Source organism: Schistocerca piceifrons, chromosome 3 (assembly GCF_021461385.2).
Source record: "Schistocerca piceifrons isolate TAMUIC-IGC-003096 chromosome 3, iqSchPice1.1, whole genome shotgun sequence".
Classification (NCBI taxonomy): domain Eukaryota; kingdom Metazoa; phylum Arthropoda; class Insecta; order Orthoptera; family Acrididae; genus Schistocerca; species Schistocerca piceifrons.
In genome coordinates, this window is record NC_060140.1 from 556,367,077 (window position 1) to 556,387,630 (window position 20,554).

General features: G+C 36.8%; 1 protein-coding gene across 3 annotated transcripts in view; it reads left to right on the forward strand.

Moving 5' to 3' along the window:
- Positions 1-19,212, forward strand: part of LOC124787614 (protein phosphatase PP2A 55 kDa regulatory subunit) — an 84,309-nt gene extending 65,097 nt beyond the window's left edge. For all 3 annotated transcript variants that reach the window (XM_047254368.1, XM_047254370.1, XM_047254371.1), the window contains exons 6-11: positions 2,928-3,105; positions 4,822-4,986; positions 5,299-5,468; positions 5,869-6,084; positions 13,492-13,671; positions 15,308-19,212. In XM_047254368.1, the coding sequence (XP_047110324.1) occupies positions 2,928-3,105; positions 4,822-4,986; positions 5,299-5,468; positions 5,869-6,084; positions 13,492-13,644 (882 nt within the window). In that variant the 3' untranslated portion in view covers positions 13,645-13,671; positions 15,308-19,212. The remainder of the gene's footprint in view (positions 1-2,927; positions 3,106-4,821; positions 4,987-5,298; positions 5,469-5,868; positions 6,085-13,491; positions 13,672-15,307) is intronic.
- The last annotated feature ends 1,342 nt before the right edge of the window (positions 19,213-20,554 follow it).

Below are 20,554 nucleotides of genomic sequence, written 5' to 3' on the forward strand. Positions count from 1 at the left end.
CATGGAAGCGATCACAAAACTCGGATGGACAACACTGAAACACCCGCCTTACTGTCCTGACCTGGCTCCATGTGACTATCATCTCTTTGGGAAACTGAAAGACACTCTTTGTGGAACAAGGTTTGAAGATGACTCCCCCCTTGTGCACGCTGCCAAAAAGTGGCTCCAACAGGTTGGTCCAGAATTTTACCATGCGGGTATACAGGTGCTGGTTCCAGGATGGGGTAAGGGAGTTGAGGGGGATGGAAATTATGTGAAGAAATGAAAATATTGTTCCTAAAGGATGTATCTACATACTGTAAAACTTTCAGACATGTAGAATAAAAGATGGATCTAAAAAAAAGTGTGCATTTCTTTTGGAGTGACCCTTGTATGTTTTAATGTTCTGTATCTCCTCCTAACCACTGAACAGATTTCAACCAGACTTGGTACACACTACTCTCAGGCAACAATCACTGTGGTGCTAAGAATCACTTGCCTATCAGTGCAGTAGATGTGACATCATAAACAATGAGATGCATGGAAAAACTGCTACATCATGCTTGACATTTAAATTTCTTACTCCTGTACTATTAACACTGTTTGCAATAAGTTTTGCAGAGAGCGTCCACATATGCCACTAAATGCACCTACAAAATTGTATCGTACCACACACAGTTCAAGAGATAGGACACCATAAACACTGAGGTGTGTGAAAAAATGCTGCACAATGCATGGAGTTTTAATACAGTTTCTTATTACTGAGACATTTCTACAGTTGAGTCAACTTAAGGAAATCCCTGATGCGTGGCAGTGGTTTTAATAACTTTCAGTTGTGATGTGCAGATGGCAGTAGGTGAAAACAATAGCTGTTCATAGAGCTGTGAAGAGGTGTTGGCATAGAACTATACACAAAATCACGTTGTAGACCCATGGAGCAGCTACCGCCAGTATACAGAAACCGTCTTAAGATGATCTCACACAGACTACTGCAGAATCTCAAAGGTGTTTTCATGAATGCATTGAAATGAAATTTTTTCAGTGCTACACTATCAACTCATTCCAAGAAACTTGAATCAACTACACAATTAAAATGAACTAGATGCCAAACCACAACCTGTCATCCCATTCTATCCACAACCCAAAGACCCAGTTGCTCATGAACTGCCTTAGAACAAAATGACCAGTAGTAGTAGTAGTAGTAGTAGTAGTAGTACATCTTGAAAACCCATAACAAGTACTTTTCCACCAGTTACGGAATGCAAAACTTCATCATGGAATCCCCATAGTTTGCCTTCTAACCAGGACTAACAAGGGGACTGTATGTACTTGCTCACCAATTTGATTCATATGGATAGGGATTATTGATTCAATGTATGTAAAAAGGATGGTGAAACTATCAACTATTTTCGAGAAAGTTGAGTCTGAATGTAAAATATAGTGCATATATATTAATGTGTCGTTGGTAGCAGCCAAGGAGTGCATAGCCAACAGAGCTTACTGAGTAAGTGCTTGGTTTCATAAGATGGACTCTGGATCGAATCTTGCTCCCACTACTTCCCCCTTCACACAAGATTCTAATAGCAGGTTAATTATGAATATGCAGATTATCAGTAAATAAGGAATCATTTATTGTTAACATAATCTTCACCTTGAAAATTTGGAATTTTCGCTTCACCTTGAAAATTTGGACTTTTCTCTAATGTGCCGGTAGTGGTTCACCATTATAACCATATTCCTGCAGGTACGTTTCAACCCACCATGAGCCCATTTTCCCAGAATAAGTACAGAAATACAGGTATGGTATGACTCACTGTATGAACCCATTTTCCCGGTAATCCTGTAGTTTTTGACCCACCACAATAGTGGCTTGTGCACAAACAAATCACAATTGGTGGATGGATAGAGAAAAGGAACAGCATTTACAAACATGAAAAATACTTCATTTTGTGTTAGCCCCCGTGGTAATTACATGTCAATGCTCCAAGATGTCTGATTTTACGAGTAAATGTATTGATGTGCCTGGTTCTTCGACAACAAGAGAACTTGAACCTGATAGTGAAGCAGAATTGCTTCAGAAGTACAATTAAAAATGACACTTCTGTACAGTGAACAGCTCCTTCTCCAAAACAATCTCATTGCTTCGAAAGATGTTGCTGTAATAACACAAGAACATGTGGAAATTGGAGGAGAAATATTTTGCAGAATTTTTGAAACTCTAGCAGGGAAACAGTTGTTGGTAAAAGATGAACGAATTGCTCACAAAGATATTGATGAAGACGGTGTGTGTGAATAAACTGAAGAAGTCACTCCATTCTCGTCAGATTCCGTTTAGGATGGCTGGTAAATTGTTCCATTCACGCATTATAATAATCATCACACTGTTTTCCTCATCCCCCTGAACACTTTGTGTTGTATACACTGCCAGAGCTGTCCCTGCCATCTGAGTGGTTACTGCACATTGACGTGGAACATAAACAGTGGTCATATCACTGGAACCGTATATTACTATTGAAAAGGCAGTAAACAGTGTCACGTCTATGTCTTTTGTCTGTTGCATGAGAATTTGAAATAATAAGTGTCTGAATTCCTTTTAAAGTAGTCATCATTGTCTTTGTGAAAATTGAAATTGTCAGTATGACAAAAACAATTTTTTGTACTGAAGGTTGGTTAAAATATATCACCAAAATTTTCTGGGTAAAATACTATAACTTATTCTAAATAACATATCTTTAACTCTATAAGAAGAGAATTTAGGAAAGTGGACAGTATTTTCCAGTATGATGGCAGTAATAAAAACAGTGATTTACCATTATTTGTGACCACATTTTCAATGTTCATTGTTTTTTCCAGCTAACTTTTTTGGATGTCATTCTCATCGACTTTTTGCTCCATATAAAATACACTTTTTACAGTACTCTGAAGGCTATATGGATTGCTTGTTTCAGGTTCCAGTTATAAAACCAATGGAACTGATGGTTGAAGCTTCACCACGGAGAATATTTGCTAATGCACATACTTATCATATTAATTCAATTAGTGTCAATTCCGACCAGGAAACATACCTGTCTGCAGATGATCTTCGAATAAATTTGTGGCACTTAGAAATTACTGATCAGAGTTTCAGTATCCTTTTCCATCACAAAAAATATAACTCAAATTTGATTCACCGGCAGATTGCTAATTAGTGATCACAAGAAATAAAGGTCAGCGGTATTAATTGTTACTTTGCATCACTCCCTGTATGCTAGGCAATGGGCTGCGTGATGTGTGTACAGTTTTATAGGGTTCTAATTCTAAGAAAATGTGTAGAGGGTATAATGGGTCCAGAATGAGATTTTCACTCTGCAGCGGAGTGTGCGCTGATATGAAACTTCCTGGCAGATTAAAACTGTGTGCCCGACTGAGACTCGAACTCGGGACCTTTGCCTTTCGCGTGCAAGTGCTCTACCGGACGAGATACTGGCAGAAGTAAAGCTGTGAGTACCGGGCGTGAGTCGTGCTTTGGTAGCTCAGTTGGTAGAGCACTTGCCCGCGAAAGGCAAAGGTCCCGAGTTCGAGTCTCGGTCGGGCACACAGTTTTAATCTACCAGGAAGTTTGGTATAATGGTAGTACTATGTTTAAAGGCATCTAGCCGTGTGTGTCGATAGCTTGAAAGTAACTTTGAGTACTAATGTATACCAGTTCTAAATTATTTTACAGTTTTTTCTGTAATTTTTGTGGAATTTTCAATTTTTCTTGCATGAAGATACACAGTGTAAAACATTCTGAACAATGTTTTCACATCTAAAAACTGAGATAAATGCAAATGTATGTTGAAGTAAAATATGCGAACCTCTTGTAAATTATCACTAAAGAACAGGATCATGGTGGAACTATTTTTTAAACATTGTTGTGAGATTCAAATGAATGAGAGATCAACATGCTGCTTTCTGAAACTAGTGTTATCTTGTAGTCAGAACTTGTGAAAAACCATTAGCCTTTGGCATATTCTATATGAATGAGTGGTACATGCAATTGTCACATCTTTTGATTTCTTTCATGTAATTGCTTTGTAGAAGTTTTGTTGTGGAGTATATAGGAATGACTATATTCTGCCTGGATCATCTCGTCAACTTCACAACTTTATAACTTTAAATAACAGTCTTCCAATTTTCTCCAAATTTCCCAGGATGTGTGAGGATGAGCAGGCACTTTATCATGAGACCATACACTATTCTAGATTATATTCTCAAAAATTTTATTGCTGCGGTCAGAGAAATTCACAGTTTCTTCAGTTCAGTGTGTCTGTATCTCATGCATCAGTATTGCTTTCAGCATCTCAGTTTAATATCCCCAACAATGTTTAAAAGTGTTGAATACATATTGCACCTTTACCTTTTCAGCTAAGAAACAGTTTAGTGCCAATTATGAAGGTGAATGTTGTGCTTTGTCTGAAACTTGATGGTGGTATACTTTCTTCTCCTATATCTATTCTGAATTTATCAGGTGTAAAATGCATTCCGTGAAGTAACTTTTTCTCACTTCTCACTTTTTTCTTTTTCTGCAGGTGTTTGACGTATCACTGTTTGTGTAGGAGTGTTCTGATGTTAAAGCAGTCACAAGATTAAAAGCTTGTAGTTACATTCAGTACAGTCATATTATGTGATGGGATGATTATTCACAGCTTCCTTTGGGCTTTGGGTGTCAAAAGTTATTTGTGTAATAATCTACTTTTATGAATCAAGCTGAGCACTGCACAAATAAATAAGTCAAATAATTAAATAAAAAGGAAACTATTTTATCCAGCATCTATCAAAAAATGATTGAATTAAGTTTCTATCCTTAACTTTGTGCTTTAGATATTGTAGACATAAAACCGACAAATATGGAGGAGCTTACAGAAGTTATAACTGCTGCAGAGTTTCACCCAGTTGAATGTAATCTGTTTGTGTATAGCAGTAGTAAAGGAACAATAAGGCTGTGTGACATGCGAGCGGCAGCACTCTGTGACAGGCACGCAAAGAGTGAGTATTACTGTTCTTTATATCAGTAAAAATTTGACAGTATTGTTCCAGCTCCTTCTCATATTGAATATTCAATGGTAATGTACACCGATGAAATATGAATGACCTTAGCGCACACGTTTCATTACAAAATTTACACACACACACACACACACACACACACCCCTTATAATTGTGGAAAATGTGGCTTACCTCAGAATAAGAGCATGTAATTTGAGGCTTATTTCCAAATTATGCTTCCTCTTCAAAACAACTTACTCCATCAGTAATGGTCGTTACATTGTCTAATATGGTATTTACCTTTTGTTTCAGTGTTTGAAGAACCAGAGGATCCAACGAATAGGAGTTTCTTTTCAGAGATAATTTCAAGTATATCAGATGTAAAGCTATCTAATTCTGGTCGTTATATGATATCTAGGGATTATTTGACAGTTAAGGTTTGGGATCTTCACATGGAAACCAAACCTATAGAATCGTATCCAGTGAGTAGACAAAATGCTTTTTCAACATGGAATGGCAGTAGCATAGGAACATGAATATTATTTCCAAATGTACTATTGTTTTGCCTGTTATCTGCTTGCTTAAAACTTGATTTTTGCTTTCCTGACTTTTTTTAAAGACAGAGAATAAAACCGAATGCAGATGGTACCTCTTGTTTGCAATTGTTATTAAACATCTTGTATTTAAATTCTTAATTAAAATCAATTCATGTTTGCTGACTGTAACTTGGTTATAACTGATCATAATTAGTTAGCAACTAATTTTTTTGTAGATGCATGAAGCAATAGACAAACTTTGACATTTTGTAAATGTGTCTGGTTCAGAAAGATTACTACTTGTGTCAGAGATCGAGATATGATACACAAGGATATTTCCTTTCAGGTTCACGAGTACCTGCGATCAAAATTATGTTCACTATATGAAAATGACTGTATCTTTGATAAATTTGAATGCTGCTGGAATGGAAATGATACATCAATTATGACTGGATCATACAATAATTTCTTTAGGATTTTTGATCGCACAACGAAGAGAGACCTTACTCTGGAGGCATCTAGAGATATTGATAAACCAAGAACTGTCCTGAAACCTCGGAAGGTGTGTAAAAGTACAATAAGTCAATTAAAACTTCCACAACTACTCATTTTTTAAGACATCATTATGAGAGCTTGGATGGTATGCCCTACTGTAGGCATTTGTGTAAACAAGCACTACTGATACAAAATTTTCCAAAACATTATACTTTAATGTCTGTAGAAACTAGTCACTACAGTCATTAACCATGGCTCTCATAATTTCTAAACTAATGTTTTTCTCCTACACAAAAGCACAGTAAATAATATTGCTTATTAGAAACTATTAATTGTTTTACCTACGTAAAAGTAATTGACATCATTATTCATAATTTACTAACAGGGAGTGGAGGTGTCCGTACCTAACTTCTCTGATTGTGAAACACTTTAATGTAATAATTGTAAGTGGATGACTGTTATTGATATATAAAGAATCAGCACTACAAAGAAGAAAGTTTATTGCAGGACTGATAAATGTTCCAGACAGTCTCACAGTTACATAAATTGATGTAGCTACACCACAAGATCGACAATATCAGTGCAAATAATTTCCCAAGAAGTGCATAAATTTGCATTACTTCATGTGAAGAGCATCAGAGTATGATTCAGTAAATTTATCACTGTGGGAAATGTTTTGAAATGTCTTTGAGAGTCCTTATATGAGACAAAGAAGGGGATTAAAGTGTTGAATACACTACACTGAGTAGTGCAAAGATTTAGAGAGAGGGAGAGAGAGAGAGAGAGAGAGAGAGAGAGAGAGAGAGAGAGAGAGAGAGAGAGAGAGAGATTGCACACTTAGGTCCAAACATTTAATTTCCCACCATCTGGAGCAAATGACAAGCTTCCATCTGATATGTTCTGTTGTGTGAATGTTAACTCTCTTGGGCACATTTTCATATTGTCTCCAGATAACACCCCCCCCCCCCCCCCAAAAAAAAAAAAAAAAAATAATCAGAAGACAAAATACACTGATGGGAAAAAAGTCAACACCAAAAAGTAATTAATGTAGGGTAATGAAATTTGTTTATATATCATATGTAAGTACGAGTGTTGCCCAGAAAGTAATGCACATTTTTTCTCAGCCAAAAACAATCCTATGAATGTGAAGCGTTACATATGTATTATTTGAAGTCTGCTGAGTGAGCACGCCAAGTTTCCGTCACTTCCGGCACATAGTGTAGCTGTAGGACAGCTTAAAAATGGCATCAGTAGGTGATGTATGTTGCAAGCAACATGCCGTATTTGAATTTATCACGCACAAACGCTTGTGCAAAGTCTGTGGAGCAACTACTGTCGACAGGAGTACAGTTAGTCACTGGGCATGGAGGATAAGGCCATCAAAAGGTGTTTTGGCAGAGCTCCACGATTTGCATAGAAGATTTGTCACTTGCATGGGAGACCATGCATGGCTGTCACATCTTACCTACACCCTCGGACTTCCATTTTTTTGGGCCATTAAAGGATGACATTCAAGGAAGACATGATGAGGAGGCAATTCACACAGTGAAGCACTGTCTCTGCCACCAAGACAAGAATTGGTATCAACTGGGCATACATGCCCTTGTTTTGCACTGGAGGAAGGCCATAGAAGGGGATGGAGATTATGTGGAAAAAAAGTGTGTACATATAAAACACTATTCTTTTGTGTGTGTAATTCTCATTATGTTCAGTAAAGAATTGTTGAAGAAAAAAATTGGTGGGCAATCCTCGTAATTAAGGGCAATCCTTGTAATTAACATTGCTGGATCACAGGTTAATATATGTGCAAGATGTTGTGGTGTTCAGTCCAAAGACTTGTTTGGTACATCTCTCCATGCTACTCTATCCTGTCCAAGCTGCCTCATCTCCGCATAACTATTGCACCCTAAATTGTTCGAATATGCTTACTCTATTCATCTGTTGGTTTCCCGGTATAATTTTTACCCTCCCCCTCCCTGCGCACTTTTCCCTCGAATACTAAATTCATGACACCTCGAAGTCTCAGAATGTGTCCTATCAACAGACTCCTGCTTTTGGTCAAGCTGTGCCATAAATGGTGTCCCTTACTCTATTCAACACCTCCTTCTTAGCTACGTGATCTACCCATGTACTCTTCAACATTCTTCTGTAACATCACATTTTGAAAGCTTCTGTACTTCTTTTGTCTAAACTGTTTGTCATCCATGTTTCCTTTCCATAGATGGCTGCACTCCAAATAAGTACTTCAGAAAAGATTTCCTAACACTTCAGCCTGTATTCGATGGTAACTTTTTTTTTCTTCCAGAAATGCTTTTCTTGACATTGCCAGTTCACGGTTTATATCCTCTCTACTTCAGCCATCATCAGTTATTTTGTTGCTCTGCCCAAATAGCAAAATACGTCCACAACTTTCTCATTTCCTAATCTAATTCCCTTAATATCACCTGATTTAATCTGACTGCACTCCATTATCTTTGTTGTGCTTTTGTTGATATTTGTCTTACGTCCTCCCATCAACACAATCTCGGTTCTGTTCAACTGCTCTTCCAAGTGCTTTGCTGTCTCTGACAGAATTACGATGTCATCGGCAAACCTCGAAGTTTTTGTTTCTTTTACTTGCACTTCAATTCCTACTCCAAATTTGACTTTGGTTTCCTTTACTGCTTGTTCAGTCTACAGATTGAATAACATCAGGGATATGCTGCAATCCTGTTTCTCTCCCTTCTCAGCCACTGCTTCCCTTTCATGTCCCTCGACTCTTATTACTGCCATCTGTTTTCTATACAAATTGAAGAAGCCTGTAGTTTATCCCTGCTACCTTCAGACTTTCAAAGAAAATATTCCAGTCAACACTGTCAAAAAGCTTTCTGTTGTTTTAAACACAGGTTTGCCTTTCCTTAACCAACTTTTTAAGGTGGGTCATAAGGTCAGTATTGCCTCATGTGTTCATAAATTTCTTTGAAATGCAAACTGATCTTCCCCGAGGTTGGCTTCTACCAGTTTCTCTGTAAAGAATTCATGTTTGTATTTTGCAGCCATGATTTATTAAACAGATAGTTCGGTTATTTTCACACCTGTCAGCAACTGCTTTGTTTGGAACTGGAATTATTACATTCTTCTTAAAGTGTGAGGGTATTTCGTCTGTCTAATATGTTTTGCACACCAGATGAAGAGTTTTGTCATAGCTGGCTCTCCCGAGGCTGTCAGTAGTTGTGACGGAATATTGTCTATCCCGTGGCCTTGTTTTGACTTGGATATTTCACAGCTCTGTGAAATTCTTCTCTCAGTAACATATGTTCCATCTCTCCATCTATGTCCACTTCTCTTTCTTGCCTTCAAGTTTCTCCCTTGTATGGACAGTCTATATACACCTTCCACTTCTCAATTTTCGCTGTTTTGCTTAAGATTGGCTTTTTTAAATCTGAGCTTTTCGTATTCAGCTGCATCTCTGTTCCCCCAAAGGGGTCTTTAATTTTCTTGTGGGCAGTATCTATCCTTCCCCTAGTGAAATACGCTTCTGAAGCCTTACATTTAGCCTCTGGCCATTCCTGCTTAGCTATTTTGCTCATTCTCATTTTTAGTTGTTTGTATTCCCTTCTGCCTACTTAATGTGCTGCACTTTTACATTTTCTCCTTTCATGAATTAAATTAAATTAAATGTCTCTTATTTTATCCAAGGATTACCTGTTCGATCCTCTGCTGCCTTCACTGTTTAATCTCTTAAAGCTACCCACTCGTCTGTATTCCTTTCCTCGGTTCTAGCCAAATGTTACCTAATGCTCCCCATGAAACTCTCAACATTCTCTGATTCTTTCAACTTATCCAGATCCCATTTCCTTAATTTTTTACCTTTTCCAAATTCTTAAGTTTAAATTTATAGTTCACCACCAATAAATTCTAGTCAGTCAACATCTGCCCCTGGAGAAGTCTTTAAATTATACACTCAGTCCTAAATGTCTGCCTTAAGTCTGAAACCTTCTGGTGTCTCCAGATGTCTTCCACAGATATAACTATGTTTTTATGATTCTTAAGTCAAGTGTTAGCAATGATTAAATTATGTTTTGTGCAAACCTCTACCGGGCAGCATCCTCTTTCATTCCTCTCCCCCAGTCCATATTCATCTACTATTAAATTGCAGTTTCTGATCACTATTAAATTTCTGTCTCCATTAACTGTCTGAATGTCTTTGCTTTTGTCATAAATTTCTTCAATCTCTTCATCATGTGCAGAGCTAGTTGACATATAAACTTGTACTACTGTGGTGGTTATGGTCTTCATGTCTATCTTGACTCCAATAATGCATTCACTGTGCTGTTCATAGCAGCTTACTTTCATTCATATTTTCTTATTCATTATTAAACTTACTGCTGCATTATCCCTATTTGATTTTGTATGTAAACCCTATATTCACCTGACCAGAAGTGCTCTTCCTCATGGCACCAAACTTTACTGATTCCCACTTTATCTAAATTCCACTGATCCATTTCCCTTTTTAAAATTTCTTATCTACCTGCTTGAGTAAGGGATCTAACATTCTGGTTTTGTTTCCGCTGATGACTACATCCTCCTGAGTAGCCACCTCTTCCCCACAGTGATTCGAAGGGAGAATAATGTACCCAAGAGGCCATCATCATTATTTAACCATACAGTAGAGCTGCATGCCATTGGAAAAAATTACGGCTGTAGTTTCCCCTTGCTTTTAGCCGTTTGCAGTGCCAGCACAGCAAGACCCCTTTAGGTGATGGTACAAGGCAAGGCAAGCTCAGTCAGTCATCCAGATTGGTGCCTCTGTAACTACCGAAAAGATTGCTGCTCCTCTACAGGAACCATACCTATGTCTGGCCTCTCAACAGATACCCGTCCATTGTGGTTGCACCGATGGTACAGCTATATGTATTGCTGAGCCACATAAGCCACCCAACCGACGGCAAAGTCCATGGTTCACGGCGTCCATGGGGGAGATAATCCATTGCAAATGTGAAATGCAGATACAGTAATAACAGATGTAATTGCCAGAATGTTTAATGTAGGCATGTAAACATACACACATTGTGTTGTATGGGTGTTGGATGTCAGTTTGTGCGATGGAGTTCCATGCCTGTTGCACTTGGTTGGTCAACACAGGGACAGTTGATGCTGTTCGTGGATGATGCTGGAGTTGTCCTCTGATAATATCCTGTGTGTGGTTGATTGGAGACCAATCTGGTGACTGAGCAGACCACGCAACATGTTGACACTCTGTAGAGGATGTTGGGCTACAATAGCACTATGCAACAATCATTATCCTTTTAGAAAACATTACCTGGAATGCTGTTAATGACCAGCATCACAGCATGGCGATTTACCAGATAGATGTGCAGATTTGTAATCAGGGTGTGTGGTATAACCACAAGATTGCTTCTGCTGCCATATGAAATCACACTACCAGGCTTGCCTTTAACTGGCCGTCACCAAACCAACACGGGCATCACTGGCATTAGCTTTCACCAGAAAAAGCGGACCCCAAACGCTGTGTGCAAAAGCATGTAATAACACATTTGTGATGTAAATTCAAGATCATCATGTAGAAACCTGTTCAAGCAACTTTATATTCTAACCACTGTTTGTGCATATCTTCATTCCGTAATAAAATTGGTTGCAAATAATACATCTGTTTCCAACCTACACACAATATCAGTAGTAGGAATAAGAACAGTCTACATAAAGACCGCTGGCCAGTGTGGCCGAGCGGTTCTAGGTGCTTCAGTCCGGAACCGTGCTGCTGCTACGGTAACAGGTTCGAATCCTGCCTCGGGCATGGATGTGTGTGATGTCCTTAGGTTAGTTAGGTTTAAGTAGTTCTAAGTCTAGAGGACTGATGACCTCAGATGTTAATTCCCATAGTGCTTAGAGCCATTTCAACCATTTTTACATAAAGACCTAAAATCACTTACCTTGGTCCAAAAAGGAGTCCATTATTCAGGAGCAGACAATTTTCAACAAATTGCCAGTGACCATTAAAAACTTGGGTTTCAGATAAAGTATGGTTTAAATAGAGTTTGAAAGACATTTTGATAGGCAACTCCTACTCTGTAGGTGAGTATTTTAACAAAGAGCATCAAACCAGCTTAAGTAAAAATGTTAGATTTCAGTCTTGACAGCTCTTAGTCACAACATTCAAGATAGGCATTTTGTGTATGATGAATTCATTTAGAGTGTAACTATGTTTCATTCTGACTGTGTATTTATTCTGTAAATATTACCAGTTTCAGTTTACTGTAATGTATGCACCTATTTTGAAAATCTCGTGACAAATGATCAGAATCATATAATTTTGGATCTATGGAATGAAAACGGAATTTAATCTAATATCCACTCTGCCTTCCAATGAGCTCTCACTTGTCGTCACTGAAGTCTCGAAGGCGGTAGTTTGGGGTCAGTGGAATGAATGCTACAGGGCATTGGGATCTGGCTGAGAGCTGTTCTTGAAGTAATGTATTTGTAACAGTTTGTTGTGTCACTATAGTGCCAACTGCTGCTCAAATTACTGCTACGGATGCAGTATGATGCGCCAGAGCTGTATGTCAAACACAGTGCTCTTCCTCCTCGATAGTGCCGCATAGCCATGTGGAGCGTGGTCTCGTGACTTGCACCCCTTGTTGTTTTGCATGGCACTCGCAGCACAGGCCTTCCACCTTCTTGCTTCCCACCATTGAAGAGCAATTAGGGGATGGCGATTGCATCTTTCGACACAATCTAGCACCTGTTCATAAGCACGGCCTTTGGCGGAGTGGTTGCACGGCAATAACATCCCTGTAATGGACTGGCCTGCACAGAGCTCTTACCTGATTCCTATAGAACACCTGTCTGGTGTTTTGGAACTCCAACTTCGTGCCAGGCCTCACCGACTGACATAGACACCTCTCCTCAGTGCAGCACTCTGTGAAGAATGGGCTGCCATTCCCCAAGAAACCTTCCAGCATCTGATTGAACGTATGGTTGTGGGAGTGGAAGCTGTCATCAAGGCTAAGGGTGGGCCAACACCATATGGAATTCCAGCATTACCAATGGAGGGTGCCACGAACTTGTAAGTCATTTTCAGCTAGGTGTCCGGATACTTTTGCTCACAAAATGTATGTATGTGGCTGCTAAACAATGAAAAATAGATTTTTAGAGTTGTTCTTGCATTTTGTGTAATTTTTTCCCATAACATTTGTACTGGTATGTAGTTTCATGTAACAAATTGAAATATGTTGGGGTTGAAACGGAACAAAGTGCTTTTTCTGTAAATCGCTTTTGGTCCCTTTGGTATATTTTGGTCGTAAAGTGTTGACGTGTTACAAACTACTCCATTTAATTACACTTTCAAATAAAAGTAAAAATGATCATTCTAGTTTCACCACAAATGTATTTTTTAAGTAACCAGGGAGAAATGCTCCCTTAAATATTATAGATATCTGCAGGTTTATAGAATTGCATTCTATATGTTCAACAGGTATGCACAGGAGGTAAACGGAAGAAGGATGAAATCACTGTTGACTGCTTGGACTTCAATAAAAAAATATTGCATACAGCATGGCACCCTTCGGAAAACATAATTGCAGTGGCTGCTACAAATAATCTGTTCCTATTCCAGGACAAGTTCTAGCAGAATGGCATGAGAGAAACAAATTGGGTAAATGTCATCATAAACCAAACTCATTATGTAGATTCGGAAGATTACTTTCTGTTAAATTCTGTGTCACATTATCTGAAACCTACACGCCATTCACAATCTTCTGTATTGCTTATTGTTTCAACTAAGTGCTTTCAGAGACAGATTACCAAGAGTATGCTGCAAGACTATAAACCAACAAATGTGAGAGTATCCCAGTAATTCATTTGTTTTACATGTATTCTTGATTATCTCCCTGCTGTGTAGTTATTTTAAGAGTGCTCTCTGTTTGGCACTACCCCCTTTTCTATAAGTTCGTTATGCATGAACTGTTGCTTTTCTGAGTCTTTCAACAATTTCACAGCTTAGAAATAATGAAGACAACCATGACAATATCTAAGTTAAATTAAACGTAGATGAGTGTGTCAACTAAGATATTGTCATCACAAAAGCAGAAAGCAAAGACTGTGCTGGTATTCATTACAAAATGAATTTTTCCTAAAGTAACATGTGTTTGCTGACCTTTTTGCAAGTGTGAATTTAGTGTGGTGACTGTAGTAGCACTCACAAAACAGCTCAATTTCCTTAGAGTAATGTTGTTTCTCTTACACAATTATGTGTAATGTCTGCATGTTTATACTGAAATCTGCAGGAGCTCATTTTGTTGGAAAGTGTGAAATAATTTCTCAGTACCCACATACAGATTCATAACCCCATAGATATAGTTCTGAAAATTCATGATTCTAAATTTTTAATAACTGTGAACATACTTGAGAGATTTATTAGAGAAAGTGTAGGGTGTATACAGTGTGTAATTGAATGAATAGTTGACCTCGTAACTATTATGTCACATGCACCCCACATTTTTCATTGTAAATCTTAGTGGTATTTTCATAGCTGTTAAAAATTCAGTCATAAATTTTCCCAACTATTTGTGTAGGGTAGGAGACATTATTTTATAGTGTTAGTTAGATTTTAAAACATTATAAAATTTTAATATGTTTATTTAAATATAATTATTTGTTTTCATGTTTCCGTAATGGCTAAAGTATTTCACGTAGCAAGAAAACCTAGTTTATCTGAGGCAGAATTGAAGTGTAAATCTGATGTGGTATATGTGACAACTTCTTCCCCAAAGTAAAAGAATTATTGCTTCCAAATAATAATGTATTATTTAATTGGATAGATAAAAAGTTTACTCACAAAGCAGCGGCAGCACACACACACACACACACACACACACACACACACACACACACACACATTTTAACAATTTGCAGTTTGGTAGGCATTTAATTTCTGTGAAACAATATGAAGTACCTTAGTATGCAGTGAGGCATGTTAATTGGTGCAACACTAGGTTATATGACAGTTATTCCTCTAATTAAAAATCCTAGCTTCATAGTATAGAACAAGCATATTTATTGCTATCATCATTATCTTAGAACAGTTTCTTCCATCATTAAATCACTTTCCTATGAAGTGTATGGGATAAATAGTTTCGGTGCTGAGTTAGTCACCTGAGCCATGCCCAGGTACATTTGAATGTGAAAGCCGAAGTGCTAAATGATGTGAATTTGATTGTCATTTGTGCATGTTGTATTCAAAAGGTAAAATGTATTTGAGTAACATAACAATTTAATTAAAATTGTTTCAGCTTTCTGTGAAGTGCTATTGACAGTGGAACTTAATAGCCATAACTGCAAAGGAAGAGGAGCAATAATATGGGTGAGAGCCATTGCTACAGTGCAGAGTCCATATGCCCATTTTGAAGCTCATCAGGATCGTTCTTCCACCGCTAGTGTCAAGACATGTCTGTGAAGTACTTTTTTATATAAAATGTTCAAAATGATAAAAAGGGAGGGCTTGTGAGGGAGTCCAGTGCACAGTTGTCCCCAGTGTCTGTGATGTTGGAAATAATGCAACTGCCTCCACATAAACGTGCTCCAGTATATATCTGTGTCTAGCATGCTGGGATTTTTTTTATGACAGTTTATCTGCAAGGACTACACTATTTTATAGACAGTCCTAATGTAAGAAAAAGCACGCCAGATAGTTTTCCGGCCTGGCAGTATGCTGCTTTATATTGCCTGGTTTCATAAATTTTTAGTTTCTATTTTTGACGTGTATGCTTACATGCTGGAGGCTGTACCGGAATATGTATGCTTGGAAACTGTTTTGAAATACTCAAGAAGTGTGGACTAAAACTATTTTTTCAATAGTGTTTAGCAGTTTGAAGTGTATCTGTTGACTGGAAAATGTTTTTGTGAGAGAGAGACTGCTGCAGATAAACAAGAGTAACAGTGTTGTTACTCCCGGTTTTGCTAATCAGATTGTGAAACAGTTTTGGTATAACACTCGTTACTCATATTTGTTAGCATTTTATATTGGAGTATTTTGTGGATTACGGCAATAAGTAAGGGGACATGGCGAGTGAGTGACAGGTTAATTTGATATATTGATTATTTTCATTTTGTTGTGTACAAACACTACCTTTAATATAAAATTTATGAAAAAATCTTGTCTCTTTTTTTAAAGATTTGTTAATAAATTGGCGTTCTCTGTTGGTAGGCAATTGAAATTGTAAATGCATGGTCCTGAATAACACTGTAAAATATATGTTGTGTTAATTGAACAACGTTTCAAAGGCATTCTATTCCTTTTATTTATTATTTTTTGTGTTATGTATTACTGATACAGAATGGTGCACAAAATATGTATAGTAAGATGTGAATCTGGTGTGTGCTGTAGATTGTTGTTTTCCTTCTCTGAAGCTTTCGATGTAAGGCACTTCGACAGTTACTCCTTTGTGTATGAAAAAAGTAGATATATTTTAATTGTACTCATTTTTTATTTAAAAATTAATTTTAATTTTGGCTGTACCAATACATATAAAGTGGAATATACCATAATATGACTGTTACAGAATGGCTTATTGAAGTCAGTCTCCTTCCATTAAAAGTAGGTGGGATATGAGTGAATACTCCATGTGTCATCCTCCAATGTATCATATTATGATTAAGTTATTCACCATTACTTTATTTATTTATTTCTATATGAGCTGTGATTTTCTGCAGACTGTTGGCTGATACGTTAAGGAAAATGGTTCATAACATCTTATATTTCAGTAAGTGAACATAAAATAAAAACACTCAGTGCAGTGGGAGTCATAATAGTTAATTATTTATTAGTTATAAATATGGAACATAAAATCTGTGGACATACAATTATCAAAATTAGTTTCTAACACCACCAATATTTCACCAAAATCGGAAGAATAAATACATTAGTTTGTTAGAACTACTGTTTCACAAAAGCAATGCACAGTACGTCATTTTTTCACAGAACCACCAGTTCACTCTAAGAATTTTGTTTCCTAGTGGACTAAGTTGTTTGTGCATGTAATAGGACCTCGCATGTATCTGTAACAGAGGTCCACATAAGAAATTTTGCACCAGCATCACTATTATTGAGTTTCTGAAGCTGTAGTGAACTAGATATTCTAAAACATTGTGCATTACATGTGTTGCAACTTTCCTGTATTTTGCTGTGGACAATGGGCTAACAGAAAACCATAGATAGTTTTCAGACACATGCCTTCATAATTGTGAAAACTATTTGACTCATACTGCATTTTTACAATGTATTACTTTTTGATGTGTATAATATATTTTCAGCTAACTGTGAATGTGAATATAATTGCCTTTCTGGAACCCTGAAATTTTACAAATATCAGATGTCAAAAACTACCTACATCTGGCACTTTGAAATTATTTTTTGCAGAATGTTTTTCTTATATCATTAGTGAAAAAAATTGCATAAATTTTTCAGGCGCAGCTGTCATGTAGTAAGAAATTTTTTTTGTAGTTTACTGATTTGTAACTATGCCAAAAGATTACTTTCTGATGGAATGAAATGTCATAATCCAATTTCAAACTCCAGCTTGTCTGTAGATACTTCAATAAAACTGGAAGTCTACATTCCAAAGGTGGCGTATCACAGTTTTCAGGGGTATTATGGAACGTATTAAACAGTGTCACAGCAGCTTGCCACTAGGTTTTTCACTATTGTCAGAATATATACTGGAGACTTCATTCACGTAAAATTTGGAAAAATCCAAATAAGTAGTGATACCACTGCAGCTCTCATCTTGACTAGCTGGACAACTAATTTTTTAAAGTGACATGCTTTTGTAGACTAGCCTAAAAAAAATGACAGGAGAAGCTTTTCTGTCAGGGTTATTGTGCAGTGTGACTTTCTTGTGTTCATAATTTTAATTGTGATTCTCTGATACACCACATATCTTATGAAATCTTTTACATCACATTAAGATCTGTTAACTCATGCTGTGGAGTTGATTGCTCTTGTACTTCATTTTTCAGTATTTTGATAGTTTGTATCTTCCAGTTATGTTCACAATAATTCATAGAAATTAAGGAGTAATATTTCCACCTTTTATAGTCAGTCAAATATGTGCTACTTTTTTCTCGTTCTGCTGCTCAATTTCTTTACCTGAAACCTGTAGTTAGTGTTTGTCTATCTTCCTTCAAGGGAGATTCTGTCACATTGGATTTCAAAAGTAAGCTGCATCAGTAACTTTGCTCACACTAAAGAATCACTATGGAAATTTTTCTAGTAGTACGTTGCTACTGACAGACAATAATACTAATAAAAAACTTACTCCATGCAGGAAGTAATTTCCAGTTTTTGATGGCCTTGTCTTTAATTATAAATACTGTTTCTTCAGTCATACAGCGACAAAAGCATGTGTTCAGGTTCTTGATGTGTCGTGACATATAGCAACCAAGTTCTGCATTTCCTCCCCATTTTAAACTTTCTCTTAAACAATGCAGCTGTGTGTAGGCTTAATTAATGATAAAGTTTGAACTGATCAATAATCATTCATGCCTCAATTTAATAGCTAATTTGTGTCATTTGATATTTGTTGACAATTTCATGACCAATTCTGGTAGAATTTGACACATGCTTTGTTTTACCTTCCTTTACTAAGTACTTTGTGTTTCTCCAGCTGTTTTGCAGAATGGTTATAAAGTAAAAGTGAAAGTCTGAAACTGTATAAAGAAAGATCTGTTCTGTCCTCCTGTAGTCATTCACTCACAAAATGGTTTAGGAAGCTGAATGTTGTGTTTGTGTATTAACATTCTTGCATAAAAACTTGGAGTCAAAACTTTTGCATGAGAGTGTTACTCTTTTGCAAAAAAAGGTGTACGTCATTCAGTTGGTAATCTTTGCCATAATTTTGCTGATTGCTTCCACTTTTGTGCCAATTGCAGTGTGTGCCCTTCACACTGATGGAGATTTTTACTGGATCTTGCTTTCATTTACAGCAAATGTTGAATCAAACACTTCGAAAATGTTGACACATTGTTTTGTGTACAGACAATAGAGCTCCATATTTTTGAAGTATTTCAATTGGTATGTGGTACGCTTATATACAAGAACTGTGTAGTGACGTTCATGCTTACCTGCATTGTGTTAATGGAGGTATGTGTATAGAGAAAAAAAAAAAAATTAGGACTTTTCTCCTCTCTCTGTGTCTGCGTGTGTTCACATATGAAGTTGGCTTTGGGCATTTAGTACTCCTTTGTTTTAGAAGGAGTATTACGAAGTACCTCATGAAGGCAGTTTGCTCAGCATTGTTTTTGTACTATTCAAACATGGCTAATTCTGTGACAGTGAAATGTTTGTTTTCAGGTTTTTCATTGTATATCAAATAATTAGGAAGCCTGTATATTTTCTTTTTCACTTTACGCTGTAAAACATTTATATTCAACAGAATCTGTAAAAAAAAAAAAAAAAAAAAAAAAACCATTCCATTGAGTAAAGTGTTGAATGTCTGCAGAATGGTTTTATTTTGTTCATTTTCAGTGTTTACCTGTGGTGGCATATTTGGAAATTGCTGTTGCTCAACACAAGATTCTCAGTTCATATAAGATGAAACATAAGAGATTGTGGCTACAGTTTCTTATCTGTGTATTTGCTGTTGTATTTTGGAGATATATGAGAGTTGTAAAATAAAAAGTTGCAGTCAATATTTTTTTCCCTGTTGCTATAGAGTTAAATAATTCTTAGTAATAATGCGCTCTCTCTCTCTCTCTCTCTCTCTCTCTCTCTCTCTCTCTCTCTCTCTCTCTCTCTCTCTCCTGTGTGTGTGTGTGTGTGTGTGTGTGTGTGTGTGTGTGTGTGTGTGTGTGTCACAGTGCCTCCTTTATATTATTACAACTGGAATATGAAAAATATTTAATAAAATCATGCGGCTACTATTTCTGTAGTGATGAGTATATAATTTTGATTGATGCATTTGCGTCTGTTCAGGCTGTACTTACACTTGGGGAAGTTACGAACGGTTACAGTATTGATAGTATGAATGTAGTAGTATTGAAGCTACATAGCACAATCTTCGCATACAACAATTTTTTAAAGTGATACTGCAATCAGGTTAAGTTTTCAATTTGTGCCTTGAGAACTGTTACGAAACTAAAAGTGCACACTATGATGCAGGCTATTTTACTGCTGTTACTGGCATTACTCCTGTTTCACTTTCTGTATACAGATGAAAAGTGCTATTGCAGGAGAATTCGTACTTACAAACTTAAAGTATGTGGAAACTGTAATTTAAAATATTGCCTGGAGTGAATGAAATAAGTAAATAGTCATCAGAATGACTTCTCTGAATGTGTGTGCCTTTGGGAGATTTTTTAGAATGAAAACTGGCAACAGCAGCATTGTTTTTATTTGTTAGAAGTTCCTATATAATGTGCCTTCGATATTCCTCAAAAATTTAAGAATGAAAGCAGATCTTCCCTCTTTGAAAATCTTTTCTTACTTTTGTGTAGAGGAATATATTTTTTGGAAAATATCAGCACTCCCTCAGCTTTAAGGT